Source organism: Cololabis saira, chromosome 11 (genome assembly GCF_033807715.1).
Source record: "Cololabis saira isolate AMF1-May2022 chromosome 11, fColSai1.1, whole genome shotgun sequence".
Lineage (NCBI taxonomy): Eukaryota > Metazoa > Chordata > Actinopteri > Beloniformes > Belonidae > Cololabis > Cololabis saira.
In genome coordinates this window covers 43,022,359-43,046,346 of record NC_084597.1, presented here as the reverse complement: position 1 = coordinate 43,046,346, position 23,988 = coordinate 43,022,359, and the positions used below count along the sequence as shown (strand labels likewise).

The following is a 23,988-nucleotide window of genomic DNA, read 5'->3' as shown; positions in this document are numbered from 1 at the left end:
GCTCGGGGGTTTATGTTTATGTTCATGTTCATGTTCTGGATCTCTGGAAAGCGTCTAGAGATAACATCTGTTGTATTAGACGCTATATAAATAAAATTGAATTGAATTGAATTGAAGGACACACGCTCTAGATGTCCAGGTCCAGCCTTGTCCCGTGTGTACAGAGATTCCTCCAGATACAGATTATATGTGCTACAGATCATTAGATAGTCACGTCTTCCTGATTCTGAAATCAGGAGAATTATCCTGAAATTATTTCACAATAACAATGCAAAGGATAAAAGCGGGTATAGATAATGGATGGATGGATGGAAGGATGGATGGATGGATGGATGGATGGATGGATGGATGGATTATTTCACAATAGTTTCAAAAATGAGAATGAAACAAAAGTTGAACCCCGGTCCTTCTTAACTTCTGAGACTTTGCTTCTCTAAGATGTTCAGATGATAATTAACCTAATTAGTAAAAATGTTCTGTGAGTGTATGGGATTCGCAGATGATTGGATGTCTGTTTTTATCAACATTTTGCCGAGTCGTACTTGTTTAATTGGTAAAGCGTTGGATGACTCGGCGTCTCCATGCATGTTAATGTGTCATGTCTGTGTTTCTGCAGCGCTCCTTGTCTCCTCCGTCCACGTCTCCAACCATGTCTCCAGAGGTAAGACCTGCACCAGCACGGTCGTCCCTGCAGGGCACGCTCATCCGCACAAATCTTGGTTCTTCGAAAAGCAGATAGAGAAAAGTGCAGTGAATATCCAGGAAACAGAACAAGTCTAAATAAAGGAAGCCAGGACTGCGTGTAAAGGAGCGAAGGTTCAGTTCCCCTGAGCACGGATGGCTCAGGAATCAAGGATTACCTTTAAAAACACACTTTCCTGATTCTAAATGAGGAAGCATTCCTTTTCTAGTGTTTAAACGAGGTTTGTTAACAATATTTCTTTGTTTTTTCGGAGTTTAATGCAACATCAACAACGATGAAATTTTGCAAGAGCAAGTGCATTTATTGGTCCGTTTGGGTTAAATTGTGATGTCATATCCAGATTAACATGAATATTGTCCATGATCCGTTTAAAAAGGACTCAGGTCTTCTAACATCTATGGATCATAATACAGTGAAAAGATTGGGGGTGTGCAGACCATGGTGTGAACGTGAGCAGCACAGCATCACGAGCCCAAGGGCACCTGGAAAACCTGGAAAACCATCCCCAGTCCACTTCTGCATCTGCACACGTCTGGTTCCAGAGATGGTGGAAGTCATCCAGATGTTACAGACACCTGGGAGGTCTCCTGTGGTCTCAAGACAGCGCCTCCCCTCGTGTCCTGGTCCTGACCAGTGACCGGTCCCGGTCCATTCACTGACTGAGGGAATAAAGCATCCTGACATTAATCAGCCCGTCCCGGATGTTTTAATGGTCCGTGGAGTTTCTGCTGATGCAGGGTAATACAACAGCTGGTGTCGTCAGGGCACAAAAGTATTTAAAAGAAAGAAAGATGGAACGGTTGGGAACATGCAACAGTTCAGGTCATCTTCATTTGTTTTTTTTTGTGATCAAATGTTTTTATTTATTTTTCATGATTTTCTTATCAACGGTGGCATCCACAATGATGTTTAACAAACATTAACATATTCTCAGCCCCTTCCAAACCCACCCCTTGGACATAAGCATTCCATGAAAATAAAAATTGATAATGCAGAAAAACAGATACTACAAAGATAATAGAACAAAGGACAAAATAAAACAAAGGCAAAACATAATATCAAAAACTGGACAAGGATAACTGCACCAAGGTAATATATGTCAATTTTAAATACATCTTTCAAGTTTGGCCTTAATTTTATCTGCTGCCATATGCCACAATAAAATATTGTGTTTTGCATTATGGATTGGGGTGTAGATAATTCCAGGTAGATAATTTCAAGGAAGGTCAGATACCAATGGGAGATGTTAAGTGTGTGTGGTGGTTTCCATCTTACTGCAATTATCTTTTTTGCTGCTGTTAGGCCAGCAAGCAAAATTCATTTTTGACATAGTGAAGTATTGATTGTTGATAAATCATTTAAAATAAGTGTTTGAGGGTTTATTTTATTCATTTATCCAATAAAGGTCATCTTCATTTGTAAAGCTCCAGGTCACATCTAAAGTCACCTCGAGGCCATTTACAGAAGTTAAAGTGGACCTATTATGAAGAACACATTTTCTCTTGCTTTAACATTTATAAAGTGGTCTCCCCTCAGCCTGCCAACTCAGAGAAGGAGGAAAGCAACTAAATTCTGCAGTGTCTGTACAGCCGCCTGGATGAGCCGTCCAGTGTGATGTGGATCTACGAGCCAATAAGATTCTGCTCCCGTCGTTACGGAACGACAGGAGCGATGCGTGCCACAACTAACTCCACCGGCTGGAGCTTCCGCCGTTTTTTCATAGCGGTGTATCTCGTCATTCAGCCAGCCAATCAGCACAGAGCCTCATTATCATAGCCCCGCCCACTCAGAATCCTGCATAGATAATGAGGTTAGAGAATGGGAAGATAAAGACATGGTTTAGAGGCTGAATTTCTAATTTATTTAGCAAAAACAATCAAAAGCTTGTTTTTAAGACATTCGAGGCCTGTTTAAAATAGGTATTAGATGCCATAATAGGTCCCCTTTAAAGGAGCTGTATGTAAGAGCAATAATAAAATGAATCATAAAATGACCCCGATATGTCAAAAGACATTTAAAAATCATGTTCATTTCAAATACTTATGTCACTGACAACAGCACTCAAGTCAGGATATTCCAGTTTAAAAAGAGGAGTTGCAGCCCTCAACTGATGTTTATGTTGAAGCTCCACCCTCCACCTATCTCCCAATCACCAAGTCAGTATTGTTTCTGAAGCTCCACCCTCCACCTATCTCCCAATCACCAAGTCAGTATTGTTTCTGAAGCTCCACCCTCCACCTATCTCCCAATCACCAAGTCAGTATTGTTTCTGAAGCTCCACCCTCCACCTATCTCCCAATCACCAAGTCAGTATTGTTTCTGAAGCTCCACCCTCCACCTATCTCCCAATCACCAAGTCAGTATTGTTTCTGAAGCTCCACCCTCCACCTATCTCCCAATCACCAAGTCAGTATTGTTTCTGAAGCTCCACCCTCCACCTATCTCCCAATCACCAAGTCAGTATTGTTTCTGAAGCTCCACCCTCCACCTATCTCCCAATCACCAAGTCAGTATTGTTTCGGCATCCGGGTTGCCAGCTCGGCTCTAATTATGGCAGCCATGGCAGCCTACGTTCCTGCTGCATTCTGCAGCCTACCTGGCAACCTCTGGTCGGGGGGGAGGAGGGGGAGGGTACACGCCGCTCAACAATATTTTGAAAGTGACTGCAGTACCAGTTTTGGACATTTCTTACAGACGGCTCCTTTAAATAGAGTCAAATATAAAACAATTAGTTAATACATTCTATACTCCAGCTCAGTTCATTCCAACAGAGAGCAGATTCATTCATAAAAACATGGTCTTGAACAAACTTATAGTCCAACGATAAATAAAATAAATAGAAAATAACAAAAGAGCGTTGATTGCATCTGTAGATGTCTAAACTCTGATCACAGGGTTGATCTGTGATTGTTTCGTAGACGGCCCTGCAGTAACATGTCTTTAGGAAGGTGGACAATAACAGTAGAGTGAGTGGAGAGCAGCGGGAAGGGCAGCACGCAGGAAGTAGAGGGTTTTTTTTTTATTAATTTATTTTTTTATTGAGATCAGTAGCCAAAGTAACAATGGTACATACATCTTTATAACTATTTAGAAAAAAACAAAACAATAGAAAGATCACTACATATAGTGACCGTAGTGTACCAAGTATCACTAAAAGAAAATTACAAGTCATAAAGATTTTTTTTCCCTTTTTTTTGAACCCCTCCAACATAGAAACATAAAAAGAAAATAAAAAATAAATGGATATAAAATTATAGCAGGATAAGAATTAATTACACAAAAAGGAATAGAAAATAAATAAATAACAAGAAAACAGCTCACTAAACTATTACTCTAAACACCATAATGCAAATACACACCCACACATAAATACAATTGCAAAAAGGAAAGAAAAAGTATATGAACACCTGAATGAGTGACAAGCACTAACAGGCACCTCTAAGTGGGTAACGCTTTAAGTTTGAAACATGAAATATGAAATATTTGCTATCTTTGATAGAACCTTTCAGTACTTCCACGAATAGAGATGATTTTTTCAAGTTTCAGAAAAGACATCATATCCTTAAGCCACATAGAAATTGAGGGACTTCCACTTGTTTATAAATTAAAGATTCAAACAAACATTTAAACATTTCAGTTTCACTGCGATTTAGAAAAATGTACCTACTTATGTAAAATAATATCTATGTTTATCTATTTTCCCCTAATATCTGATTATGGAGGTCTCGTCATCCTGATGGTTCAACTGTTTCAGTCTGGGGTTTGGAGGAAAATAAGCCTGAGTTTGTGGTCTTCAAAATGTTTTCCAACCTCATAGGAGTGATTTCTGAGGGTGACCCATCAGAAATGTTCCCGTCCTCACCGCAGGGTCTCGACCTCAACTGTTCTGGGAAAAAAAACAGGGGTTGATCGTCTTCACTCCCTCGTCTGCTTCTCCAGCCTCAATCGCTGCTTTGTCCCCTCTCAGCGTCACAGATGTGACATTTGATTGTGCAGTTTTTCCTGCAGCTGCTGGGGACAGAAACGCTCTCTGTCTCTCCGCCAGTGCAGGCTTTTTATTTTCTGTGAGACCAACATGAACTTATTGTCAGAAAACACAAGGTCGTGCTGAGGCTGGAGGGAGGAGCCCAGTCACACCTGAACCTGACGAAGGTGCTCACCAGAAACATCAGTGTGTTTGTCCTCAAAGGACACCAGAGGGATTGTAGGGGATGAATGAGTGTCAGGTGAGCGGCTGCTGAAGGTTAACCCGACTGTTGTCTGACCAGGTGAAGGCGCGCGGAGCCGAGTGCGAGAGTGAAAGTGGATCACCTGGAGGATCCACGCTGCAGCTGCAGCCCGGACGCAAGATCAGCGCCAGCCAGCAGCATTTCCACTGCCCAGGTGACACACACGCACGCACGCACGCACGCACGCACGCACGCACGCACGCACACACAGTTAACAGTCTCCAAAGATCCGGAACGAAAGCTCCCTCTTCAACCAGGTGTTACCAGCTTTGTTGAAGGCAGCTGGTTTTAGGGGGTGGAGTAGCTGCTTCTCTCCGCCAAAGATACTCTATACATAACGCATTACCGTTTCTGCCAATGGTCTGAAATGGTATCCACTTCCTGTCTCCTAAGTGGGCATGGTCGCCCCTCTCCCCACATCGTTTTCAATACAGTACATCTTTAATATTTGCGCCTTATTTTGCCGCTCGTTTTTTTTTTATCTGCTACTTTAATGTCTGATATCAACCCAGTACAAGATCATCGGATCAGTCTAATATTCTTTTTTTCCCTTCCAAAAAGACTTCAATAATAACAATAACAGTATTATTAAGCAAAGAAGCAAGTTTTATTTTAGTTTTAAAGTTTATCCGATGGGAAAACGACTTTGGCAGTTCTGTAGTGAGCGACGACTCTGAGCAGAGCTATGTATTATTATTATATTATATTTCATTCATTTTCTCCTAATCTGTTGGTCTGAAAATTACCATTTTGGTGTCAGAATGTTCAGAAGGTTTGTGGCTTTTGAAAAATGGGTCCCATATTTACTTAGGTTACTATGGGGCGAAGGAATTGGTAATAATCTGTGCTCACGTTCACTTTTCCCATAGGACTCAATAGACTCAGGAGCTGCTGTTAGTCTCCTAAAGGGGCGGGGCAGTCACGTGACACAGATACAGGAAACACAACCGGAGTGGGGGGTAGAGTTTATAAAACGTCTCTGTCTCCGCTCTCACAGGTTGTAAGACTTCAGAGGAGAAACCAAACACATCATGACGTAAATTTGGGTGCAGATGAAGATAGAGAGGGCGGATGATTTTACTCTGATCTGAATCTGTGATGTCACAGACAGACTCAGGCAGTCCCGTAAAAGTTAGAACTTTTTGATCTGGCAATCAATCACATATAAATGCTTTCAAGGACAAACCTAAAGCTAACTTAATCCTAACCTAAATTGAGTGTAGCCTAAACTCAACTTCTCCCCAGACTGAGCTAAACTTAAATTAAACCTAACAACGCAAACTGAATAAAACATCAACATCACTGGAAACGTCACCTAAACCGGGAGCTGAAAAGATCTCTGGACCGGCGGGCCAAGGAGGACCCACGACTGCACGCTAGAGCGAGCTGGAGGAAGACTAACTAACTAGCTTCCGCCATTTTTCCTAGCGGTGTATTGCATCATTCAGGCAGCCAATCAGCACAGAGCCTCATTATCATAGCCCCGCCCACTCAGAATCCTGCATAGATAATGAGGTTAGAGAATGGGAAGATAAAGACATGGCTCAGAGGCTGAATTTCTAATTTATTTAACAAAAACAATCAAAAGCTTGTTTTTAAGACATTCAAGGCCTGTTTAAAATAGATATTAGATGCCATAATAGGTTCCCTTAAGTCTGATGTTGAGGGTGAGATATGCTGCCCCCGTGTGTCAGAGCTGGCATTGCTACAGACGAGTTTAAATAAAGTCTTCGTTTTCATCCAAGTTTATTCACTTTATTCCAAGTATTATATAATATAAGCATTATTCTAATATGTAAGTATTACAGATATAATTCTCGTATAAAAGATGCCATTTGAACAAAGTCATCTTTTTTCAGACAACGGCTCCAACATCTACAGGAAGCCTCCCATCTACAGCAAGGGTAAGTGCTGTTTTCTTTCCATCTACGTTTCTGCGTGTCTGTCGTCCGCCTGTCGTCACTCAGCAGCTTATGGCTTTTGGTTCAGATTTCAAACACGTGGAGGGCAGCGGCGTGATCCAGTCTGCCAAGTTCCCAGCAGCTCAGCCCCCGGACCCCAACCAGCCGTCCAAGATCGAGACGGAGTACTGGCCCTGCCCCCCCTCGCTGGCAGCCATGGGTAACACACACACACACACACACACACACACACACGCACACGCACACGCACACGCACACACACACACACACACACACACACACACACACACACACACACACACACACACACGCACGCACACGCGCACTAAACACACACACACACGCACGCACACACTAAACACACACACACACGCACGCACACACTAAACACACACACACCGGCGCGCGCGCACACACACACACACACACACACACACACACACACACACACACACACACACACACACACACACACACACACACACACACACACACACACACACACACACACACACACACACTCTAACTCTGAACTCTCACCAGAGGTGGTAGTAACGAGTTACATTTACTCCGTTACATTTACTTGAGTAAGTTTTGGGAAATGTTGTACTTTTAGGAGTAGTTTTGAATCACTATACTTTTTACTTTTACTTGAGTAGATTTGTGAAGAAGAAACTGTTCCTCTTCCTCCGCTACATTAGGCTACGTTGAGCTGTTACTTTTCTTTTATCCCTTTTATCCACGTACGCGTCAATCTCATGACATCACTGGGTGATTCTTTGGGAAAAATGTTTGTATTTGCATGTTTTGTCACATTTACACAGACTCAAACACACACAGAGTTTCTATGAGTTCATGTTTGTTCTAGTTCTGCTGGTTAAAAAAGAAAAGTACAAAGGCTTGAAATTTTGTACTACTTGTGCTTAATTTATTTTTTTATTCTGTTATTATTTTATTCAATTCAATTCAATTTTATTTATATAGCGTCTAATACAACAGATTTGTCTCTAGACGCTTTACAGAGACCCATACCCAGAACATGACCCCCGAGCAGTTATTACATAAACAATGGCAGGTAAAAACTCCCCTAGTGGGAGAAAAACCTTAAGCCAAACAGTGGCAAGGAAAAACTCCCCTTTAGGAGGGAAGAAACCTTGAGCAGGACCAGGCTCGTAAGGGGGGACCCTCCTGCCGAGGGCCAGACTGGTGGGTCAGGGACGTCAGCAGCACAGCAGGCAGGTGGAAGCAGCAACGGGATGACCAGGGGTGGGGACCGCAGGCCAGCACGCAGCTCCCGAAGCTCCGGCCCAATCAGCAAGTCCCAGGTTGGGGTGCAGGGTCGGGGAAAGACTTGTGCTCCGTAATGCAAGCTACAGCCACCCACGACCACCTGCAGGTTCCGGTGTCCGGCAGAGGATGCTGCAACATGGACAAAAGAGAGAAAAGGGAGGAGAAGGGGGGGCCAGCACAAGAAACCACAGGAGCGACTCTGACACACTAAAGTTTACACTACCTAGAGATTTACCAACACCAGCTAGAGTTTTACTAAACACTAACTATAGGCTTTACTAAACAGAAATGTTTTAAGTTTAGTTTTAAAGGTGGAGGTGGTGTCAGCCTCCTTAACCCAGATTGGAAGTTGGTTCCAAAGTAATGGTGCCTGATAGCAGAACGCCCGCCCTCCAAATCTACATTTGGATACTCTAGGAACTACGAGTAAACCTGCACTCTGAGAACGGAGAGCTCTGACAGGAACATAAGGCACTATCAGGTCTTGCAAATAATGCGGAGCTAAGCCGTTTTGGGCTTTATACGCAAGTAATAAAATTTTAAATTGGATTCTGAATTTTACGGGTAACCAATGGAGCGACGCTAACACTGGAGAGACGTGGTCTCTCCTGCTAATTCCTGTCATAAACCTATTTATTTTATTATTTACTAAAGTACTGGAATTTACTTTAAGATTATTTTAATTTTAGCTATTTTTTATTAAAGGAGCATTAGGCAGGATTGTGGCAAGATTTATGAAAAAAATCTGTATACATTTTAAGTTTTCTAGTAATAATGTCAGATGAAGCGTTCCAAACCCAAAAGAATGATTCCTCTAGCGTATCTCTCCGTTGCCTTGAACAGGCTGTGCTGCAAAATGTGCTGCAATTCGATCCTGAATTTCCCGCGCTGTCCTGTGGATGTGACGTCACATGACGCTGCATGCGCGTTCTCCCCGTTCTCCCGTGCCGGCTTCACTGTTGGCTGCAGTACCCCCGACGGCCGTCGTGGTGAAGGGTGGCGCTAGAGAGTCTCATTTCTTAAAAGGAGCCTCAAGCTCCTTTAAATTTAATTTATTTTATTGATTTAATTTTCCTGAAGATGATTATTTTGTACTTTTGTCTGTTTGAATGGTTGTTAAAAAAATAAATCAGACGTTACTCAACAGTTACTCAGTACTTGAGTAGTTTTTTCACCAAGTACTTTTTTACTTTTACTCAAGTAATTATTTGGATGACTACTTTTTACTTCTACTTGAGTCATATTATTCTGAAGTAACAGTACTTTTACTTGAGTACTTGAGTAAAAGTACTTTACCACCTCTGAACTCTCACAGAGATCGAGTGGAGGAAGAAGAAGCTGCGGGAGGAAGATGAAGATGAGTTTGAGGACCTGACAGAAGAAGCTGAAACGCTACAGGAGCAGGAGCTGGAGAAGGTTTGTCCCGCTGAAACGTGCCGACGCCTCCGTATCTGGCAACCTCTCGGTCCGGGGCCACATTTACTGACCCGGGCACGTGAGTGTGAGCTTTAGAGCCCGGAAAGGTGCAGGTGGGAGCAGTTGTAAAAATAAATCAGGGGGGTTGGTGGATTTGATCATATGGGGACAGATAATTTGTGCTGATTACAAATAATATAATATATTACAAATAATAGCAGTGACCAAAACAGCTGCAGGAATACTGCAGGAATGACATAGCAGCAGTTAAATGCAGCCTTCTGTAAGCTTTAAATATCCACTGGGCTTACATCAAATACATCAAAACACAACAATAAAAAACACTTTTCTGAACTTATCAATATGACTCTGTCCTTCACAGGATAAGTAACATGGATCACTGCAAAAACTCTAAATCTTAAGAATATTTGTCTTGTTTCTAGTTAAAATGTCTCATTTTAGTAAAAGAAATCTCATTACACTTAAAACAAGACTCATCACTGGAAAAAACAACAATTCTCACCTGTTTCAAGTAGATTTTCACTTGAAATAAGTAGAAAAATCTGCCAGTGGAACAAGATTGTTTTGCTTGTAATAAGAAGATAAATCTTGTTCCACTGGCAGATTTTTCTACTTATTTCAAGTGAAAATTTACTTGAAACAGATGAAAATTGTCAAATAAGTTATTTTTCTGGTGATGACTCTAAATGTTGAAATAGCAGTAAAACCACATTCATTGATGAAATGACATAAGGGATGGAAAGGAGGGATGACAGTTTTACAGGGGGGATGATTTGGACCGTTTTTATTTCAGGGGGGGATGATTTGGACCGGGGGGATGCCATCCCCTCTCATTCCCCTTCATCCCCCCTCAACTCCAGTACTGACTATAAACACCATAAATATAAATTTCAGAGAAGCCGAACCCTGACCCAGCAGGAATGAAGTCCTCCATCACAACAGCGTCCATTAACCTGTGACCTTAAATGTCTCTGAACTTCCTGTTGTGTGACTGCAGATCAAGTCCAACCTGGGTCGAATGATCCTGAAGGAGGAGAAGGAGAAGGCCGTTCACTACCGGAGGAAGACACAGTCGTTGCCAGACAGAACGCACATGCACGGCAGTAAGTCCGTCTGTCCTTCAGGCGCCGCGGCGTTGGGACGGCTCTCCGCTCACATGTCCTCTCTTTCTCTCCTGAACAACAGGTTTGTCGGCGAGTGCGTCCAAGTCTCCCTCACGCTCCGGCCTGGCCAGAGTAAGTGTCAACAGATTACACACCCACTTCACTGAGATTTGAGGTTTTTTTTAAGAGTCATACATCATTTGTCTCTTTGAAGCCACTCAACCCAGCAGTACCGACTCTGACCACACGGTGGCAGCACAGACCTGCTGCAATTATAGTGTAGATGAGCGGGGACAGTCCACTGGTCTTAATAGACCTCTTCTCTCCTCCCCTATCCTCTTCGGAGCCTAACGCCTCAGCTCTTTGCAATGCGCTGCCCGGTTAGAAGTGGTATGGCTCTAAAGTTTTACATGTTGCCATGGTAACCAGGTAGATCTGCTGCGTTGATCACACTATGTAGCAACACCGCTCCAGACCAGGTAGCTCATCACAGGAATGTGTCTGGTTTAACCCGGGTACTTCCTTCCTTCCTTCCTTCCTTCCTTCCTTCCTTCCTTCCTTCCTTCCTTCCTTCCTTCCTTCCTTCCTTCCTTCCTTCCTTCCTTCCTTCCTTCCTTCCTTCCTTCCTTCCTTCCTTCCTTCCTTCCTTCCTTCCTTCCTTCCTTCCTTCCTTCCTTCCTTCCTTCCTTCCTTCCTTCCTTCCTTCCTTCCTTCCTTCCTTCCTTCCTTCCTTCCTTCCTTCCTTCCTCTCTTCCTCCTTCCTTCACCTGAACACAGCACAAGGGTTAAGACACCATCAGGTCACCTCTAGTGGGAGGAAGTTTTATTACAAGGCTTTATTTCCTGCTTATGATGTTTTGTTTAAACACATCTTTGATTCCTGTAAGTTAAGGCAGTTCTTTGTGTTTCAGATCCAGTCTGCAGAATTTTCCACAGAAGAGGATAAAGTTCAGCCAGGTAGGAGTCCAGGAGTGTGCAGCTTTACATTAGATTACATGTATTTATTAAACAGATGAGATGTCTGCAGACGGGTAATAAACACAAACATCAGCGCGTCCTCACATATAATAATAATAAACTCTGATTATGACTTTCTTTTCTCTTCTGATCGTCTCTGCGGCCTCGTCCTGTCCTCGTCCTGTCCTCGTCCTGTCCTCGTCCTGTCCTCGTCCTGTCCTCGTCCTGTCCTCGTCTCAGCGGCTCAGGTAGGTCTGCACTTATCCCGTACCACAGCTCCGTCAGCATCCTTTAATCTGCACACGTCCCAGCGTCTGCTGCACCGAGTGAGTTTGAAATGTGTTTGTGTAGAACGGGGAGGCCCGGCGGGACCGGATGGACCGAGGAAACTCTCTGCCGAGCATCCTGGAGCAGAAGGTGAGGCCGGCGAAGCCAGGACCAGCTGGCTCCAGCACACATCCCCCCTCAGAGTCTCAGTCCAAGTCCCATAACAGACGTGTTGTCCCTTCCAGATCTACCCGTATGAATCCCTGCTCGTGACCCACAGGGGGCGCTCTAAGCTGCCGCCGGGAGTGGACCGGACTCGGCTGGAGGTCAGTATCAGCCGGATCGGAGCCGTTTTACCCAACCAGTGCTTTGACCCGTGATGACCAGTGTTGGGACTAACCAGGGTTATAATAGTTTTGAGCTTTTCATTTTAGTTTAGTTTTATTTCGTTTTGACTTTTTCTCCTTCAATTCAGTTAGTTTTAATTCGTTTTTAGTGTGGGTTTGCTAGTTTTTATTAGTTTTTATATTTTCAAAAATGCTTTTTTTTTTTTTTTTTTTTTTTTTTTTTTTTCCAAACTTTATTTAAAAGTTTCAATCAGTCAGAACATTGACAGTGGACAATACAAAACAGTCAGGCATCAAGAAATTAAATAAACAAATACAGTATGAGACATAAAGTGGATGACGTGCATAAGTAACAAATATAATAAAATAAATGAAATTAAATAAAAAGAAAGAAAATGGCAGGGCATATATTAAATTTCTCCAAATATTTCTTCAATTATGTTAACAGTATGTATACATTTTTTATTATCAATTCTTTTAATACATTCAAGGTAGTTATTGAAATCAATTTCAAAAGCAGGAAAGAAAGGTCGACCTTTGGAAAATTTGGTTTTATGTATGTGGAATTTTGCAATTAGAATAATCAGATTAATTAAGTGTTGCATTTTCCTATCTTTATTATTATAGTATAACAGTATATCTTTGGCATTTAAATTAATTAGTATGTTGGAATGTGATGTGATGTAAGCTTCAATTTTTTTCCAAAAAATCTGGGAAAAGTTACATTCAAAGAAAAGGTGCCTAATCGTTTCCACTTCAGCATTACAAAATACACAATTGGCATCAATATTGACAAATTTTGACACAAATTTGTTAGTGGGGTAAATGTTATGTGTAATTTTATATTGAACTTCTTTAATTTTATTGGAGATAGCAAATTTATGTGGAAGGAGCCATGTTGTTTTCCAATTAATGTCAGAGAAAGAGGAAGACCATACAAATTTCCCTCGAGGTGTAATTTTCCTTTTCCTGAAAAAATGATTCCTTATATGTTTATTGTTACAATGGTGACTCATAATGTTTATACCATTAATAAAGAGGGTAAAGTCAACTTTCTCTGCCTCTTGCCTTTCAAAATGACCTTTTATTAATTGGAGAATGCCACTGGGAATAGCTTTTATCACTGATTGAAATTCTTTATAGGTAACAGGGAAGATTTTAAATCTAAGAAATTCTTTATAACTAAAAATTTCACCTACATCATTTTGTAAATCCTTAAGATATATTATTCCTTTTTCAATCCAATTTTTCAGAAATAGTGATTTATTTTTCCTAGTTATGAACTCATTGTTCCATATAATAGTTTTATGTGGAGAGAAGTTATGGATAAAGCATAGTTTTGCTGCTGAAAGGGCTTGTTGGTGAAATTTAGATAATTTTAGTGGTAATTTTGAAACATCATAATCACAATTTAGGAGAAAAGGTAACCCTCCAACTTTCCCAAAAATATTCTGAGGTATAAAATACCAAAGAGATTCTGGGTTTTTCAAATATTCTTTTATCCATTTTGTCTTAAAGGTATAGTTTATATCCATATAGTCTAACATCTCCATGCCGCCCTCCCCTCTCGGGGCTGCCAAGATCTCTTTTCTTAAACGATGGCATTTGTTTTTCCAGACAAAACTAATTAGGGTATTATTTATTTCTTTACAAAGGGATTGTTGAACAAAAAGAGAGAGAGTAGGATACACAAATCTAGAGATACCGTCTGCTTTACTCAGAAGAACTCTACCTAATAGGGATAGATCTCTTTGGAGCCACATATTGAAAATATTTTTAGTTTTTTGTATTTTAGGTTTGAAGTTTTTTGTTTGACGTTCAATTATATTTTTAGAAATATAAATTCCAAGATACTTTATATTTTCTTTAATTGGTATTTTACATATAAGTGTTTCATTTGTGTTGTAGAGACATAGTATTTCACATTTTTTTAAATTAAGTTTTAAACCTGAAGCAACAGAAAAGGTGTCTATTATCATAAGTGCTGTCTCTATTTGTTGTTTATTTTCCAAAAATAAGACTGTATCGTCCGCTAATTGAGTTATCCTAATCTCTCTCTCAAAAATCTTTAACCCTCGAAAGACATTGCTCTGTCTAATTTGTATTGAAAGCAGTTCAACGACTATAAGAAAGAGACTCAGGCTTTTAACTGACTCATTTAACTCTTTTACATTTCTTATGCTCACCCTTATTTTTATTGAATCTTACTGCTCTGTTTTATATTTAGTTTATCCTTTCTTATCGTATTTTATTTTTGTTTAATCTCAATGTTTTATCTAAATATTTTAGTTGTTATTTATGGTCTATTTTATACATTTTACTGTTTTATTATTTTAGTTTTTAATGTCTTACTTTCTAGACATACTTTTAGGATTTTATGTTTGTATGTTTTATGTTTTTTATAAACTCCTTTAGTGTATTTTATCCTGTTTTCTTGTAGTTTTTATCTCCAGTGTTTCCTCATGGGGAGCCTCCATGCTGGGAGTGACTCTGGCCTGCAGGGGGTCGTCCTGGGGGTGGTTCTGGCCTGGATGGTTGTGGAGCTCTGCACCACGGCTTCACCGCTGTGGTGTGGACTCCTCTATCCGTCCGGGCCGGGATGGTCTCTGTGGGCCCCCCCCCCCCTTGTAGCTGCGGGCTATGAGACCTCCTGGCGTGGACGGCTCCCTGTTACCGTTTCCTCACCTGGATCCTCTGTGCCTAGCCATGTCTAAACCATGTGTCTGCGTGCGTGTCTGTGTGTGTTAGGAATTTAGGTGAATTGTAGTGTGCTTTTGTCTGCGGGGAAGGGGGGGGGGGGGGGGGGGGGGGGGGGGCGGGGGGGGGGGGGGGGGCATTAATAAGTTTTATGTTTATTTGTTTTTTCTTGGTTTTTTTTTTCTGTTAAGCACTTTGTGTTTCATTATTTGTAGGAAAAGTGCTATATAAATAAAGTTTGATTTGATTTTGATTTGATTTGAAATGGAGAGCAAGGACATCCTTGACGGACTGACCTAGACACTGAAAATCTTTTTGTGGTATTTGGGAATAACATGACACAGCTACTAATATCTTTATAGAGCATTCTAATATAGGATACAAAATGTTCACCAAAACCGAAGGTTTGAAGAGATTTAAATAAAAATTGATGCTCTACACTATCGAATGCCTTGTAGAAGTCTAAAAATAAAATTAAAGCGTCTGAATCAACATATTCAGAGTAATCTATTAAGTCAAGGATAAACCTAATGTTGCAACTTATGTGGCGATTATTCATAAAGCCAGTTTGAGTTTCATGTATGATTTCACTCAAACCTTTTCTTAAACGCCTGGCGAAAATTAGTGAGAGTATTTTATAGTCAACATTGAGCAATGTTATTGGTCTCCAGTTGTCCAATAGAAGGTGGTCTTTGTCTGGCTTGGGAAGCAAAGTTATTATGCCTTGTTTCATGGTTGTGGTCATTTCTTCATTATTTGTACATTCTTTCAGCATTTCAAAAAGAGGTCTTTCAATTATTTCCCAAAAGCACTGGTAAAATTCGACAGGAAGACCGTCCATTCCTGGAGATTTACCTTTTTTCATTTTGTTAACAGCTTCAAGGATTTCAACTTTAGAGATAGGTTTTTCGCAATCCAATTTAAAATTATCTGATATTTTAGGAGTAAATTCTTTAACATTATTAATAAATTCTTCACCTTTTATTGAATTATAATTAGAGCTGTATAGGTCAGAATAAAATTGAAAAGTGTGATTTGCTAAATCAGTTGGGTTGGAGGTTACAGAATTATCTATTTTTAGAGATGTGATATTATTTCTCTTGTAGTTCCTTTTTTCTAGGGCGAAAAAATAGCTTGTATTCTTCTCACCTTCCTCTAACCATTTAGCCCTGGAGCGTACAAAGGCTCCCTTGGTCATATTAATATATAAACTATCTAAATCATCTTTCAATTTTATCAGTTTAATTTCTTCCTCTGGAGTAGGGGAACTTTTGTTTATTAGGATATTTAGTTCTTTCATAATTTCAGATTCTTTAAGATTGCTGCGTTTTTTCATTTCTTTACTGTGTCTAATAGCTGATTCTCGGATTTTAAATTTAAAAAATTCCCATTTTTGTATATTACTGAGTTCTTTTCCATTGAAAATATTCCCAGCAATTGCTTTGACTGAGTTACAGAAAGCTTCATCTTTCAGTAAATTACAATTTAATTTCCAGTAACCACGCAGTGTTGCTTTTTGTTTTAGAGGATTAGTAAAGGAAATTACTATCATTTTGTGATCTGAAAAGGGGGCATAACTATTTGATATTTCGGAAACATATTGCATAGTGTAAGAAGATATTAACCACATGTCTATTCGAGATTGTAAGGAACCATTAGCATTACTCCATGTATACTCTTTTTGGTAAGGGTGGCTATATCGCCAGGCGTCTATAACATTAAGTTGCTCACCTAAGTGTGATATCACTTTAAATCTTGAACCGGAAGATATTCTTGCTGGTACTCTGTCCATTAGGTCATCAGCTGCATCATTTAAGTCACCGCCAATTATTAAGTGAGCCTCTTTATATTTCTCTTTAAGCTTCAAAAGTTTTGCTGTCAGTTGGACAATCATATTTTTTGCTAGAGCATTGTAATTATAACCATAAATGTTATTCACCACCAGAATCACATTGTTTACTCTAAGCACTAAAATAATCCATCTACCTTCTTCAGATAAGTGAGATTCTATAACATCCCCTTTAAATTTATTAAACAGAATAGCTACTCCTGCTGAGTTGTTAGAACCATGACTTAAATAAATCTGGTCTCCCCATTGACTTCTCCAGAACTTACGATCATCTTCACAGGAGTGTGTCTCTTGTAGAAAAAACAAATCGGCGTTAGACCTTCTGCAAAACAAAAAAATTGCCTTTCTTTTCGTAATATTGCGTATACCATTGACATTAAGAGAAAGTACTTTAAGGTTGATGAAATTATTGGTTGCCATAAATAAAAAAATAAGAATAAATAAGGAGCTGGATGCCGACTAACTTGAACAATCAAAAAGAAACAACAAGAAAAGAGCTTTTTTAAAACTCTCTACCTTTGGAAAAGTTAGAAAAACTCTGAACATTCTGAGTATCAATCATATAAAAGGTGCTGTTTTGAGGCCATAACATTACTTATAATGAGCTTTCTTAATCTTTTTTTTTTTTTTTTTAACTTTTGATAAGCATCATAGTCTTCAGAGCTGGCTTTTCACGCAGTGAATTTTACCCCATCGATGAAGACGATCGGCCCTTGCCATCTGGTTTTCTTTCCATCCTTACGCGCCTGTTCCACTAAAGGCCACAGTGTGTTTCTGCAGTCTTTCTCTAAGCGGGTCAGGTCTTCGGCCATACGGAGGTTCATCTTCTTCAGGATGTCAGCGTTGCGTGATTCTCTCCAAATCCTGATCCTGAAGGTCCGCATGTTGAACTGGATGATGACTGGACGCGGTTTGTTATCATCCCTCGGGCGTCCCACTCTGTGTACCGTGTCCACCAGGAACCCCATCTTACTTTTTTCATCCGGTGCAATCTGGCTCAATATTTTGAGGACTTCATGCCTCACATCTTCGTTTTCTTTTTCTGGGAGGTTGATGAGACGCAGATTCCATCTTCTGCTGTATCTTTCTCCTTCTTCGGTTTTTTCTTTCAGTTCGTCCACTCTTTTATCCAGCTTTATCACTTTATCCTCCGTTTCTTTAGCTTGAAAATTAAGCCCTTTCATTACTTCTTTTGCCTCTTTAATGTCCGCGGTATTTTGTTTCATTTGCTGCTCAAAGACGGAAAAACCCCGCTTTAACTCACGTATGGCTTGGAGGATGTCGGAGTTAGAAACCGTGTCCTTCTCCTTGTTTTCTCCGCACAGTTTCTTCGGGTTTGGACTTCTGCTGGGAGTCTCGGGAAGAGGAGAACACAAGCCGTAGAAACCCTCCTCTGGCTCCATGTCATGCTCCATGTCCATCACCAGATTTCCTTTTGTGACTTTTTTTGCGTCTCTCTTTGTCATTTCGGCTCACTGGTGCAATGTTGGTGTTAGCTTCGTAGGCTAACTTGTTGACGCACGTGTCAGGAGAGTTAATGTCCGTAGGTCGTCACTCGTCAGAATCTTCAACCTATCATCAAAACTCTTCTATCCTTGTTTGGTTGGTGTTTAGCCGTTTAACAAGCCGTTCAAAACCGTTGGCCTCGTCAAATAACCATCAGATACTCATTAATGCTGCAGAGCTTCGCACTTACACGTCTGCTGCAGTCGCCATCTTGCGCGACCCCCCGTCGGTATTTTCAAAAATGCTTAGTTTTAGTTTAGTTTTAGTTTTGACGTCACGGACCGTGAGGCGTTCAGGTGCCGTAGCTGCCAGTTGGAGATAAACGGCCAGAGCGGAATAAATTGATCATACCAAGAGACTTATATTGACAGGGACGAAAGCGGAGGAAATTATATCTATAATTTCAGTTCGTTTTAGTTAGTTTTATAAACACGCAATATCATAGGCGCCGAATTATGTTTTTGCTGGTGGGTGCTGAATGTCATGTAGTGTAGTGTAGCAATTCAGCAACGTAGATTTAACAGCGGTAACGGACATGAACGCCGCACGCACACACACACAGACACACACAAATAATAATCAAATTCTAAACAAATTCGGGTGTTTATCTGAGGAAAAAGGAGGCTATTTTTCTATAGTTCATAACCAAGATCATTCTTTCTTCCATCTTGATCGTTTCTAATCTACAACAGTAGAATTGAATTTTTTTTTAATTTCACCGTGCGCCCTGTGACGGCATCTGGGCGGTGTCCAATAGGAGAGAAGGTGGAGGGAGAAAAAAAAGTTGCAGCTTGTAGATCAGAGACGATCAACATGGAAGAAAGAATGATCTTGGCTGTGAGTCTGTGAGGAGCTGTGGGATGAGACTGCAGGACTATCGGGACATCAATAAAAAGGGACAAAAGTGGAGAGAAATCTCCCAGAATTTGGACACCTGGTGTGTTTAAAAGTGGTAGAAATGTGATATACCTTTGCTATTTAACAATAAAATGTTAATTTAAAATAAAATATAGCATTTCCATGCCTCATCTGGGGATCAATTGAATCATTGATCAATATATGGTTATGAAAAGACCACGTGTCAATACTTTTGCAAACTGAAGCACTACAGGTCCGCTAAAATGACTGACATGAGCTAAAAAAAACAACATAGTTCAGAAAGGTTTTTTAATAAAATATGATTCAGCCTGACCTGGCCATCATGGAGCTCCCGAACGAGCCTTTATTCCCCCAAATCCTGTCTTCATGAGGATTTCATGGACCCAGACCCTCCTTGCTGCTGCTGCTCGTCTCCTCCTCCTCAGAAGAAGAACTAAAGCCAGGGCTTTTCTTTGAATCAGGGACACATGCATTTTGCAAACCGAGCTGTAGCTACTGTACGTCCAAATGAGTGGGAAAACGGCGCAAAACTTTTTTTCAGTCGCCAAGCAACTTGCAACAAATGTGTACACAGGTGTATGCGCGCAGGCTCTGCGTCACTCAGACCCTGCGCTCTTGCGCAGCGGCAGCACTTGAATGGGAAAGCCGGCGGCGGCTGTGCGCCCTTTATTTGAAAACCGCTTTAGCCAATCAGTGATTGTTGACATGGGGGCTCCCCTACTCGGCTCTCCCCGTGGGTGCTCGGCCATCTCCGTGGGTGCTCGGGCCCCGAAGCACCCACGGTTCCGGCGCCTATGCGCAATATAGTTTCACTTAGTTATCGTTTTTGTCTTTTAATTTTCGTTTTTATTTAGTTCAGTTAACAAAATTGCTTTTTCAATTTTAGTTTTCGTTATTTCGTTAGTTTTTGTGAACGATAATAACTCTGGAACTAATGCGTTATTTAGTAACGCGTTACAGAAACGCCGTTAGTTTTGCGGTAACTAATACTTTAACTCATTACTTTTTAAATTACCAAACGGTGTGTTACTCCGTTATTTCTGGATACAGTGAAGCTTTTTTCTCCACGTGGAGACCAGAGGAAACGTAGTGTGTGTTTATTCAAAAACATGACGGTCATGAGCCAAGAGAAGGCGAGTTTCTCAACGTGGAGATATTGTCATTACAGTAATGGTTATGTTATGGGTCGTTGTTGTAGCTCTTTTTTCTTCTGGGCAAAAAGATTCTTATAAGCCGACACCATGGATTATATCTGAGACTGTAATGAACGATTCATCAAAGGTCCCGTTCTTGAGCTGCTGCTGAGACCCCGTCCACACGTAGCCGGATATCTGCGGATATCTGCTAAACCGGAGATATTTTCCTCCGTTTTGACCTGTCATCCACACGAAAACGCAAATAAACGAAGGTTTAAAAAAACTCCGGGCAAAGTGAAGATTTTTGAAAACTCCGTTTATGTAGATGCGTGTGGACACACATAACCGGAGATTTGCGTTTTCGAACGTCACATTATGCGCCAAAACAACAACAAATCTGCTCTGACGTGCGCCTTTTGTTTACTATGATCCAGCATCTGTTCTCCAAGCTATTTATTAAATAAATGGTCTCTGCTCTTGACCACCGTTTACTGCGTTACACCGACACAGAGGCTCCGCCGTACCCTACACCGTAGGGTACGCGGCGACGCGCACCCTAGGTGTAGGGCCCTGCGGCTCCGCAGAGCCCGCGGAGCCCGCAGAGCCCGCAGAGACGCAGAGACGCGGAGCCCGCAGAGCCGCGGAGGTGCAGCTTCCCCGGGAGCTGCAGATGATCTACAGGTTAGAATGCTTATGAAGTGGTCGAAAACGCAGATCTTCGGTTACGTGTGGATGCAAATTTTTTTATAAACGGAGGAGGGAAATATTCGTTTTTAAAAATACCCGGCTACGTGTGGACGGGGTCTAAAGCTCATTGGCCGTTCTCAGCTTGTTGCTAAGCAACCAACGTTATTGATACAGGAAGTGAAGAAGCGGGGAGACTGTTTAGCCAATCAGAATGCAGAACACGATGCACAATGTAAATCCATACAGAACCTGCTGAAATGAAGCTAGAGGGGATTAATGGGAGCATTTAAAATAATGTTTTTATTTAAAGTAACTAAAAAGTTACTTTTCATAGTAACCCATTACTTTTTGGTCTAAGTAACTGAGTTACTAACTGAGTAACTTTTGTAATGAAGTAACTATGACGGTACACTGCTGACGACTGACTGGTGTGTTTTTCCAGAGGCATCTCTCCACGGAGCAGTTCCAGCAGGTGTTCGGGATGCCCTCGGCCGAGTTCGACCGCCTGTCGCTATGGAGACGGAACGAACTGAAGAAGAAAGCCTCTCTTTTCTAAGAGGAAGTGACCTCATTCTCATCAAATACTTGACGGAGCCTCAGCTTTGAACAGAGGAGGAGGACACCCAAAGAAGGGCCGTATCCAATCATCCAAACAGCAGACACACACAGCGACCCCCTCCCCCCCCCCATCGTACTAACCAACCCCCCCCCCCTCGTGGATGACGGCTGGTTCTGGTGGATTCTGACTAACCTTAAACTGATGCACTGACATATTACCTGTGCTGCACTTATAACCGCCACTGCTTGCAAATCCTCACTATTATATATCCACTCCAACTCCACCCCCACCCCCACCATCATTATCATCATTATCATCATCATCATCATCATCATCATCATCATCATCACATCATCATCGTCGTGACATTCAGTCTCAGTTTCAGGTTGTTATCCTGAAGAGAAATCAGCCGCTGCTGTTCTGAGATGAGTTCAGGTTTTATCATGAAGCTGTTTCAGTGGACCCAGGCTGGTCACCATGGCAACAGGCTCTTCCTGCCGTTGTTTTCAAATTTGAGACATCAGAACCGAGCATCCATCAAATTTGAGCCCATAACTATTTTACTTGTCTGCTTAAAGATTTATAACACCAAGGTTTTGGGGGTTTTTATCAGTTCTATCTAAAATCTGAACTTTTTATATTTGAACTTTTCCACACATGGACGTGTGCGCGTGCACGCGTCACACGGGTTCAGGAAGAAGAACTGCATCCTTCCCTCTCCTGATGACCGGCTCTGGACACGTCTGCAGGGCCGCAGGGCGTCGTCGTACGGATCATTACGGCCGCTCTTAAACCTCTCCATCACTCGTTTGGACGTTGACCTTGTCAGGAGTCTGCGTGGTCCAGCAGAGGGCGCTCTCGGGTCCCACTGACCAAACAAATGTCCTCCTGACCTCTGTTTCCTTGAAAAGTCAGAGTAACGAACGAGATGAGTCAAGGGTTTGGCTCTGCTCCGTCCCGAATTCAGAGGCTGACGAGGCAGATTAAATGTTTTATACTTTTTATGACTGCTGCAAGCGTTAACACTTGAATTCAATTATTTCAAACTTGATTTTTGGAGGCTGCAACAGACGTAATTGTAACTATAACCGCAGAGAGAAGGGAACCTCATCCTTTACAGACACACTTCCTCCTCCTCCTCCTCCTCTTCCTCTTCCAGCGTGATGTTCGTCACAGCTCCATCATCAAGAAGAGACAAAAACACAAGATGTCAAATTAAGGGTTTTCTCTGAGATTCATACAGAAACTAGCCGCATTTTAAAACCTGTCAAACCATCACAAATACCTTCTTTTTTTTTTTAAATTTGAGGAAGTGGCGATGGAAGAGGAAAAAACAAGAGTGACTCAAACAAAGAACTGCAGTTGCAGTAAAAGTTGGACGTCGTAAAAGTAAAAGTGACTCAACCTCCACGCCTACAGGACCAATAAAAACGTACTACTTTAGTATCTCAGCTGTAAAGTCCCAGGATGTTGGGATCCCCTGCCCCCACAGGCCGGAGGTTGGTGTCATCGTCCAGCAGAGGGAGCTCAGAGACCTGAGACCTGAGCTCAGGTCTCTGAGCTCAGAGACCTGAGCTCAGAGACCTGAGCTCAGAGACCTGAGCTCAGAGACCTGAGCTCAGGTCTCTGAGCTCAGGTCTCTGAGCTCATAGACCTGAGCTCAGAGACCTGAGCTCAGAGACCTGAGCTCTCTGTAGTCCACAGTAAACCTGACTCAGCTTCATGACTCCAGGGCAGATGTCTCTTCACGATGCAGCTCTGACGCGTTTCCTGCCACTTGTTCAGCAGCTGATCTGGGTTTTTATGTATCGTGTGCAGCTTTTATTTATTATTAGACGATTGTGGTTTTAAAATGTTGTCTTTATACTGAGCAATGAAGATGCCTGTCCTTTATCACGTGTCCAGGTGGAGGACGAGTCTGCCCTCTGTCTGTGCTCCATCCGTCCCTCATCCTCCCAGTTTCTGTTGTACGACTCAAATAAATCTGATATCAGCACCTAACTGGTCCCTGCGCTTTTTATGATTTAATATAGATGGGATTGATATTAATAGAGTAAGGGAAACCAAGTTTTCGGGTGTCATGCTGGATGAGAATTTGAATTGGAAATCACATACATTACACAAAGATAAAAATATCAAAAACAATTGCTCTGTTACACAAAGTAAAGGATTCATTGGAAAACAAAGCATTGTACATTTTATATAAACTCTGATTGTTCCATATCTGACCTGCTGGGTTGAAGTTTGGGGAAATGCCTGTAAAACATTTATATTCAGTCAATTTTCATTTTGCAAAAAAGAGCCATAAGAATAATCAGTAGAAAACGATATGGAGATCCAACAAATCCATTATTCCTTCAGTTACAATTGTTGAAATTTCATGAACTAGTAGACTATAGTATTCTGCAAATTATGTTTAA

At 41.4% G+C, this 23,988-nt stretch overlaps 1 protein-coding gene across 1 annotated transcript in view; it reads left to right on the top strand.

The window, feature by feature from the left end:
• Positions 1–23,697, top strand: part of dmtn (dematin actin binding protein) — a 38,664-nt gene extending 14,967 nt beyond the window's left edge. Inside the window, exons 5-17 of the mRNA XM_061734564.1 lie at positions 617–661; positions 4,972–5,086; positions 6,792–6,836; positions 6,922–7,053; positions 9,460–9,560; positions 10,579–10,684; positions 10,767–10,816; positions 11,596–11,641; positions 11,882–11,889; positions 11,993–12,058; positions 12,154–12,234; positions 21,452–23,120; positions 23,247–23,697. Coding sequence (XP_061590548.1) covers positions 617–661; positions 4,972–5,086; positions 6,792–6,836; positions 6,922–7,053; positions 9,460–9,560; positions 10,579–10,684; positions 10,767–10,816; positions 11,596–11,641; positions 11,882–11,889; positions 11,993–12,058; positions 12,154–12,234; positions 21,452–21,565 — 909 coding nt within the window. The 3' untranslated portion in view covers positions 21,566–23,120; positions 23,247–23,697. The remainder of the gene's footprint in view (positions 1–616; positions 662–4,971; positions 5,087–6,791; positions 6,837–6,921; positions 7,054–9,459; positions 9,561–10,578; positions 10,685–10,766; positions 10,817–11,595; positions 11,642–11,881; positions 11,890–11,992; positions 12,059–12,153; positions 12,235–21,451; positions 23,121–23,246) is intronic.
• Positions 23,698–23,988: the final 291 nt, after the last annotated feature.